At 41.2% G+C, this 9,530-nt stretch overlaps 1 protein-coding gene across 2 annotated transcripts in view; it reads left to right on the top strand.

The window, feature by feature from the left end:
- The first annotated feature begins 975 nt into the window (after positions 1-975).
- LOC130105976 (zinc finger protein 436-like) overlaps positions 976-9,530 on the top strand; it is a 274,724-nt gene continuing 266,169 nt past the window's right edge. The window contains exons 1-2 of one of the 2 annotated variants that reach the window (XM_056272170.1): positions 976-1,222; positions 2,417-4,130. In XM_056272170.1, coding sequence (XP_056128145.1) covers positions 1,189-1,222; positions 2,417-4,130 — 1,748 coding nt within the window. In that variant the 5' untranslated portion in view covers positions 976-1,188. The remainder of the gene's footprint in view (positions 1,223-2,416; positions 4,131-9,530) is intronic. The other variant, XM_056272169.1, reaches the window with a different exon arrangement.

The following is a 9,530-nucleotide window of genomic DNA, read 5'->3' as shown; positions in this document are numbered from 1 at the left end:
TAGTGCTCTTTATTTTTAAAAGTTTTATGATAATTAACAGTTTCTGTTATTATTTGAATGATCTAACTACTTTATAGTGATTAATGTAGCTATCATAAGATCAAACTAGCTATAGGCTATTTAGATTAATTTGGTCATATTATGCTGCTGTAATTATTTATCTCTATGGTTTATGAAGATGAGTGTCATCAGTGATTGTTTTTGTATTATTTATGTTTTATCCATGTCATATTGTGAGAAATAACACAGTATTGCCTTTCATTATAGCAGTAGTTTTATATCCTGACTCAAATAATGTGTTTCTAACAGCAAACACTCAGAATAAAGTGAGATGATCTGCTGATGATCCTGAATGTCTTGTTGAATGCGTGTTGCGTGTTGATAGTCTGAGGATCATCAATATTAACAGATCTGCTGAAAACACTCTTTATTTCATGACAATAGCCTGTAAATTGACACTTAAAGCTCATTTCATTGGTGTCAGCAGACTGAGGGGATACTTGTTGGCTACCATATGTACGTTTATTTCTGTTTACGATGTTAACTGTTTTTCTTACCATTATTTATATTTGGAATATTTTAAATTATTTATATTCTTTTCTATGTTTCTAGATACCTGCATTTTCATGAAGAAGCAGAATAATGTTAGGATTAGCAATAAAAATAATGATAAATTGGCATCAGTTACTGTACGATGAATAGATAGACATAAATGCTTAGAACGTCATTTCTTATAAAAACAAAACTCAGAAATTTATATTTTTGATTTTGGCTGATCAGCTCCTCCAACGCTGGAATACATCATCAGTGAAGCTCCTCCCACTGCAATCACATCATCAGTGAAGCTCCTCCCACTATAACTACATCATCAGTGAAGCTCCTCCCACTGCAATCACATCATCAGTGAAGCTCCTCCTACTGAAATAACATCATCAGTGAAGCTCCTCCTACTGCAATCACATCATCAGTGAAGCTCCTCCCACTGCAAGCACGTCATCAGTGAAGCTCCTCCCACTGCAATCACATCATCAGTGAAGCTCCTCCCACAGTAATTCTCCAATAAATGCTGTAAATTCCCATCAGCTACAAGTGAAGACGAGCATTAAAGCTTCAGGAAGAGCTGAAATCTGCCAAGACTGAGTTTATTAAAGAGGACAGTGAGAACACGAGTGATCCAGAACCTGCAGAATGAAACACACTGAAGATCCTGAAGAACAAAGAGGTTGGTGTTTATTCTTCATTCATGATGCTGGAGAACATTCATGTTAGAAACATTCAAGCACTTCATCACATTTAGATAAACAGTTCAACTATGAAATGGTACAGAATGATACGTCAACATCAGATCAAACTAAATACTATTTTAACTCTTTTATTTTATATCTGGTTCCCAATTTGCAACAACGTTACCAGAATATTAGTCATTTTCAACATAGTTGAAAAATATATTTTTAGGAATAATCAGTAAATTATGTAAAAGTTACTGATAAAGTTGTATTTGTCAAATATAATATAAGTTATTCATATTTATAGAGATTCTTCTTACAGTAACTTTGGTAACAGGGTTGATGAATACAGTCAATGCTACAGTTTGTGTAAAAACTGAGACAATGGATTGAGATTATTCTCTTTTCTTCCCATCATGCAGTAGAAAGAGCTCCTTCGTAGAGCCGTCCATGAAGGAAAAGTCTAGTGTGAACGGCCATTAATAATTAAACCGTTTTAGTAAAATGAATATCAATCTAAATGTTGGTGTCAAATGGCATGACAGTATTGTATATTTTAATGTTAATATCATGTTAGGTAATTATGTCATTGATCAAATTAATAGTTCTTGCTAAACAAACATGGGATTCGTGCCTATAATGTTTTAAAAATAATAATTGGAAGATAAATTTACCTCTTTCATGGAAGCTTGTTTCCGCCACAGAATGATAAATAAAAAAGGTAATTGCGACTTTTTATCTCACAATTGCGAGTTTACATCTCGCAATTCTGACTTATTTCTCAGAATTGCGTGATATAAAGTCGTAATTGCGTGATATAAAGTAGCAATTGCGTGATATAAAGTCAGAATTGTGAGATAAAAACTATTCTGAGGGGGAAAAAAGTTACTTTTTTTTTTAAGTACTTTTTTCCCCTTAGAATTGGCCTGATAACTCGCAATTGCGAGTTTATATCTCACAATTCTGAATTCATATCGCAAGTGTGAGATAAAAAGTTGCTATTTTTTTTTTTATTCAGTGGCGGAAACAAGCTTCCATATCTTGTTAAAGGACATAATATTTTATAGCAGTTGTCTACTTTCTACTATTACATCAGGGTTCATTTTCATGTCCTTTCACTTTATATTTCTCTCTTTGAATTATTTTGATGTACTGAAAATTAAATGTAATATTTTTTCCTTTCATTTCAGACCTGATGGAAGAAAGTGAGGCGAGAGAAGAACTGAGTGAAGTGGAGGAGAAGAGAGAAGAACTGAGTGAAGTGGAGGAGGAGAGAGAAGAACTGAGTGAAGTGGAGGAGAAGAGAGAAGAACTGAGTGAAGTGGAGGAGGAGAGAGAAGAACTGAGTGAAGTGGAGGAGAAGAGAGAAGAACTGAGTGAAGTGGAGGAGGAGAGAGAAGAACTGAGTGAAGTGGAGGAGGAGAGAGAAGAACTGAGTGAAGTGAAGGAGGAGAGAGAAGAACTGAGTGAAGTGAAGGAGGAGAGAGAAGAACTGAGTGAAGTGGAGGAGGAGAGAGAAGAACTGAGTGAAGTGAAGGAGGAGAGAGAAGAACTGAGTGAAGTGAAGGAGGAGAGAGAAGAACTGAGTGAAGTGAAGGAGGAGAGAGAAGAACTGAGTGAAGTGAAGGAGGAGAGAGAAGAACTGAGTGAAGTGAAGGAGGAGAGAGAAGAACTGAGTGAAGTGGAGGAGGAGAGAGAAGAACTGAGTGAAGTGGAGGAGGAGAGAGAAGAACTGAGTGAAGTGGAGGAGGAGAGAGAAGAACTGAGTGAAGTGAAGGAGGAGAGAGAAGAACTGAGTGAAGTGGAGGAGGAGAGAGAAGAACTGAGTGAAGTGAAGGAGGAGAGAGAAGAACTGAGTGAAGTGGAGGAGGAACATCATGTCAAACCTGGAGGAAAACCCTTGAGTCGCTCAAAGACTAAAAAGAAATTTTTAAAGAAAAGACGAGCCAAGAAATCTTTCACCTGCACTCAGTGTGGAAACAGTTTCAGAAGCAAAGCTAGTCTTGATGTTCACATGAGGATCCACACTGGAGAGAAGCCGTTCACATGTGATCAGTGCGGCAAGAGATTCAGTCGATCTTCACACCTTAATGATCACATGAGGATCCACACAGGAGAGAAGCCGTTCACATGTGATCAGTGTGGACAGACATTTCTCTGTGCATCAAACCTGAAGAGACACCTGACAGTTCATACGAAGGAGAAGCCGCATTCATGTTCTGTGTGTGGAAAGAGTTTTTCACGGCTGCAATATTTACATATACATGAGAAAATTCACACTGGTGTGAGAGAGTATGTGTGCTTTGAGTGTGAGAAGACCTTTACTACAGCGGACAATTTAAAACAGCACCAGATAATTCACACTGGTGTTAGAGACTACATGTGCTTTGAGTGTGAGAAGACTTTTACTACAGCAAGACATTTAAAACGGCACCAGAGAAATCACACTGGAGAAAAACCTTACAAGTGTTCACACTGTGATGAGAGATTCAGTCTGTCATCATCTCTGAAAACACATGAGAGGATCCACACTGGAGAACAACCTTACAAGTGTTCACACTGTGACAAGAGATTCTGTCTGTCATCATCTCTGAAAAAACATGAGAGGATTCACACTGGAGAAAAACCTCACAAGTGTTCACACTGTGACAAGAGATTCAGTCAATCAGCAAATCTGAAAACACATGAGAGGATCCACACTGGAGAAAAACCTTACAAGTGTTCACACTGTGACAAGAGATTCAGTCAATCAGCAAATCTGAGATCACATGAGAGGATCCACAGCAGAGAGAAGCCACACACGTGTGATCAGTGCGGGAAGAGTTTCTCTATTAAAAGTCACCTGAAGCTACACATGAAGATCCATACAGTGGAGAAACCACTTAAACACAGTCTGAGATCACGGTAAGTAGTTTATTTTCATGTGCTGAGCAACGAAGTCTCTTCTGTGTAAGTTAGCCACACATCAACCTATAGCCAAATCTCTCCTCTCCCTCTAAAGCCGGTGTGTGGTGAGCACAGGACACTGTTGATTAATTGATATCTATAAACTCTTGTTCAACCAACAGGAATGTGTAATTTGTCAGTTCAGATCAATGCAAAAAAAGAGAAAAAAGTTCACTCTCTTGTGGTGCTCATGTTAAAGCAGAAATAAAACACTATACAGGGCTCTAGACTGAGAGTAAATTGTCATATCTTGCGACCTAAAACATGCATTTCAGCCCGAAAAAAAAAGATATTTGGCAATTTGTTATCAGCTCAACTCCAACAACAACACCTGTTGATTTTCTTTAAGGCAATTTATTTATTTTTCAAAAAACAGTACTAGAGATTCTTAAACTTTTCTTTTTGACACCATATCCATGGCACGAATAGAGCGTTCTGGCGCAAGTGATTTCAAGTCGATGCAAAGATGTGTTACGCGTGTTAAATTCCTGCGGCGCGAATGAGGCGTAGAGCGCGGCGCGGTAGATGCAAATATGCCTCAGTCGTGAGTCAAGTTCGCGCGAGTTGAGCGTCTGGCACGTTATGCGCAAATTATTTTATTAGTGCTTTTTGTGTATTCACGCGTTTGACACGAATTCGTGTCTGCCGCCCGAGTTGAAAAATCGGAACTTTGGCATCAATTTGCGCCACGAGCGCATCAGGAGCCTAGCTGCTGTATCTGGATGCTTCAATAAATTATTTTGTAATATGACTAAATGCCTGCGTGGTTCTAATGCAAAACAAAGCAAATATTTTATCACATAAAACTTGATTTCAATATATGAGACAAATTCATTGTGTATTGAATGCTATTTATTCCATATCTAATGTAAAGACAACCAATAAACTATAGTGCATAAGTTCGTGTCTGGAGAGTGTGTGAGAAAAATCAAAGGACAGATTAATCACTTTTGGAGGCTGGCTCAATTTATCATCAAAACTAAAATAAATGACAGATTAGGTGGATGAGGGCGAGGGTGATCGTCGCTCCGATGCGGGACAACAGGTCATCAAACTGGCCGCGGGACAGGCGGAAGTACCGCTGAAAGGCCGTCATCCAGGCGTAGCTCCTGGAGCGAGCAAATGGTGGAACTCGGCAAACTGGGTTCATCTCCGAAGGGTCTGGTGGTCACAAATACGGCGACGATGATCCCTACGCCGCTGTTCTGCTCTCTAGAGCAAATACAGAGCGGTGACTCTCTCGATGAATGCTCGATCAACATAAAAAAGATGGCCACCAATGAGTTTCGATTCCGACATGCTCTTTCGCTCTTGATAAGCGAATGGATTCAAAGTGTTCAAGCGTATAACTAGACACGGTAGGCGCAAATTTGACGCGCTATTCGCGTCTGGTGTGAACGCACGGTTACAACTTAACTACTACATGTTGATACTCCCTTAAAAGTTTTAACCTTTTTATACTTGGTTTGCAGATGAGAAGGAACAGCAAAGAGTTGAAGATGCCATGAGGAGGAACAGACCACCGCAGACACTAGAGATCTTGTTCCTGTGGGACATGAACAGCAAACAGTTTAAGATGCCATGAGGAGGAACAGACCACCGCAGACACTAGAGATCTTGTTCCTGTGGGACATGAACAGCAGAGAGTTGAAGATGCCATGAGGAGGAACAGACCACCACAGACACTAGAGATCTTGTTCCTGTGGGACATGAACAGCAAACAGTTTAAGATGCCATGAGGAGGAACAGACCACCGCAGACACTAGAGATCTTGTTCCTGTGGGACATGAACAGCAGAGAGTTGAAGATGCCATGAGGAGGAACAGACCACCACAGACCCTAGAGATCTTGTTCCTGTGGGACATGAACAGCAGAGAGTTGAAGATGCCATGAGGAGGAACAGACCACCACAGACACTAGAGATCTTGTTTCTGTGGGACATGAACAGCAGAGAGTTGAAGATGCCATGAGGAGGAACAGACCACCACAGACACTAGAGATCTTGTTTCTGTGGGACATGAACAGCAGAGAGTTGAAGATGCCATGAGGAGGAACAGACCACCACAGACACTAGAGATCTTGTTCCTGTGGGACATGAACAGCAGAGAGTTGAATATGCCATGAGGAGGAACAGACCACCACAGACACTAGAGATCTTGTTCCTTTGGGAGATGAACAGCAGAGAGTTGAATATGCCATGAGGAGGAACAGACCACCACAGACACTAGAGATCTTGTTCCTGTGGGACATGAACAGCAGAGAGTTGAAGATGCCATGATGAGGAACAGACCACCACAGACACTAGAGATCTTGTTCCTGTGGGACATAAACAGAGTTGAAGATGCCATGAGGATGAACAGACTACCACAGACACTAGAGATCTTGTTCCTGTGGGACATGAACAGCAGAGAGTTGAATATGCCATGAGGAGGAACAGACCACCACAGACACTAGAGATCTTGTTCCTGTGGGACATGAACAGAGTTGAAGATGCCATGAGGATGAACAGACTACCACAGACACTAGAGATCTTGTTCCTGTGGGACATGAACAGAGTTGAAGATGCCATGAGGATGAACAGACTACCACAGACACTAGAGATCTTGTTCCTGTGGGACATGAACAGCAGAGAGTTGAAGATGCCGTGAGGAGGAACAGACCACAACAGACACTATAGATCTTGTTTCTGTGGGACACGAACAGCAAAGAGTTGAAGATGCCATGAGGATGAATAGACCACCACAGACACTAGAGATCTTGTTCCTGTGGGACATGAACAGAGTTGAAGATCCCATGAGGATGAACAGACTACCACAGACACTAGAGATCTTGTTCCTGTGGGACATGAACAGCAGAGAGTTGAAGATCCCATGAGGATGAACAGACCACCACAGACACTAGAGATCTTGTTCCTGTGGGACATGAACAGCAAACAGTTTAAGATGCCATGAGGAGGAACAGACCACCGCAGACACTAGAGATCTTGTTCCTGTGGGACATGAACAGCAGAGAGTTGAAGATGCCATGAGGAGGAACAGACCACCACAGACACTTGAGATCTTGTTTCTGTGGGACGTGAACAGCAGAGAGTTGAAGATGCCATGAGGAGGAACAGACCACCACAGACACTAGAGGTCTTGTTCCTGTGGGACATGAACAGCAGAGAGTTGAAGATGCCATGAGGAGGAACAGACCACCACAGACACTAGAGATCTTGTTACTGTGGGACATGAACAGCAGAGAGTTGAAGATGCCATGAGGAGGAACAGACCACCACAGACACTAGAGATCTTGTTTCTGTGGGACATGAACAGCAGAGTTGAAGATGCCATGAGGAGGAACAGACCACCACAGACACTTGAGATCTTGCTCGGCTTGCCAAAGCCAACGATGGACATAAACCTTGCTATATGGACAGAGTTCCTGACAAGTGTGTCCACATTGTTTTGCATCTGACTAAGCCTACACCTGATGGGAGTTGGTGTTCTGTGTGTGTATCTTCTTAGCATCCTTGACAATTATCATCATTACTCTGTGCTACTATGCCAATGGAGACACTTCTTCAATGCACTCAGCCCTAAATTTTAAGGTCACAAATGTACCTCACATAATTCCTGAGGTCCAATGTACCAGAGGAGGGATTTGTAGTGCTGAGCAAATATGGGCAGAACTCTTTACTGCCCTAGTACTTCCGAAATCCCTTTAAAGGTATACATGTAAATTAAACGTGGCACAATGGCCTTCATCATTACAGTATGCTAATGCTTATCTAGTGCAAGGGTTTCATCACTATGCTGATCGAGGACTGTTGAGACACTCCAGTCACAGGATAGTTCTGTCGGGAGAGAAAGAGTCGTTTGCACCTCAATGACACGTCTGTATTATTTACTTCACAGGACAAATGTTTCCAACTACATACTGTTTATTTGGTAGTGTTCTAATATGTAACTATGCCATGTTTGATCTCATCTGACAGCTTATAAACTGAACTGAACGGTGGTAAACTTATTAGAGATATTATATTAAAGTATCCTAATGTACAATCTTAGTATTGCTTACACATGCCTTGAGGAGAATATGTTAATGTTCTTCTCCCCCTCTTGATCACCACCCATCTGCCTCATCTTTCGGTTTCCTGTCGGTCGGGTTTGTTTTTGGTATTCCACTCATGTTTAACAATGCTTTGCTCAGGGTATAAGAGGGAAAGGTAACTGTTGATCTTGGAGAAAGGTTTTAACCCTGCCACTCCCACACAGCGGTGCGTAACCTCATACTAGGAGAAAGGCTTTTACGGCCTCGTCTGCACAACAGTCCATTATTTGTTACAGCTAAGTTTTCTATACAGTATGTTGTTCCATTCTACTGTCTGGATATTCTACAACCCAGTTCCTCAGAGACGTCAGCACTTGCGGGTAATCCAGAAGGAAATGTCATTTATATCCCTGGAGCTCGCGTGTGGCGCTGATCCATCGGCATGACTAAAAGTTCCATGATTCCGATCATTCACTGCGTCATCAATCTACGCCTTTGTGTTATTGTTTTGAAGAGGTTAGCGACCCCTAGCGGCGAAAAACTGAATAGTGTACCCTCAAAACTGATGTAAACAACACGCATCCATTTCATACTTATTCAGATAAATAAGGATTCTCATCGCCAGCTGTTTGTAATGCAACATCTTAAACCATTTCAGCTGTTAATGTTCAAATGAATGAATGCCTAAATTGTTAGGACTCTATTTGTTTAGAATATTGCCAAAAGTATTCTGGTGCTGGTTTGGAAAGTGAAAAATGCATTGGTTAAACTTTAAAGACACTTTAAAGACTTCTGTGTGCTTTATGCAAATGAGTCCCTCTAAATCCAGCAGCCAATCACAGCACTGGAATGGAGAAGTGCCAAATTTCAGTCTCCTCCTTATCGGATCACGCCGAGCACACCGATCAGCGACGAGAATACTTTTTGGCCTCTAGTCAGTTAACGTAGTGTGATAGCGTAGGGCTACGTCACACGTAGGCTCACTATTGGCCGACGCTGGTCATGTGTGTGATGCGTGTGACGTACAACAACCGATCTATCGAAGGATATGAATAGTTGAAATAAAGACGTTATTTTTGTTTGGTTATGCGCACAAAAAGTATTCTCGTCGCTTGATAAACTTAAGATTGAGCCACTGTAGTCACTTGGACTATTTTAACGATGTCTTTAATAACTTTGAGGCCGGCAAGTTTCAATCCCTTAGAAGCCTATGGACTATGAGGAGTGATCCAGCTCTCAGATTTAATCAAAAATATCTCAATTTGTGTTCCGAAGATGTCTTACGGGGTTGAACAACATGAGGGAGAGTAATTACTGACAGAGTTT

The sequence above is a fragment of the Rhinichthys klamathensis genome, unplaced genomic scaffold (genome assembly GCF_029890125.1).
Source record: "Rhinichthys klamathensis goyatoka isolate OS25496 unplaced genomic scaffold, OSU_Roscu_1.1 h1tg000331l_1, whole genome shotgun sequence".
Lineage (NCBI taxonomy): Eukaryota > Metazoa > Chordata > Actinopteri > Cypriniformes > Leuciscidae > Rhinichthys > Rhinichthys klamathensis.
This window is presented reverse-complemented; position numbering and strand designations above follow the sequence as displayed.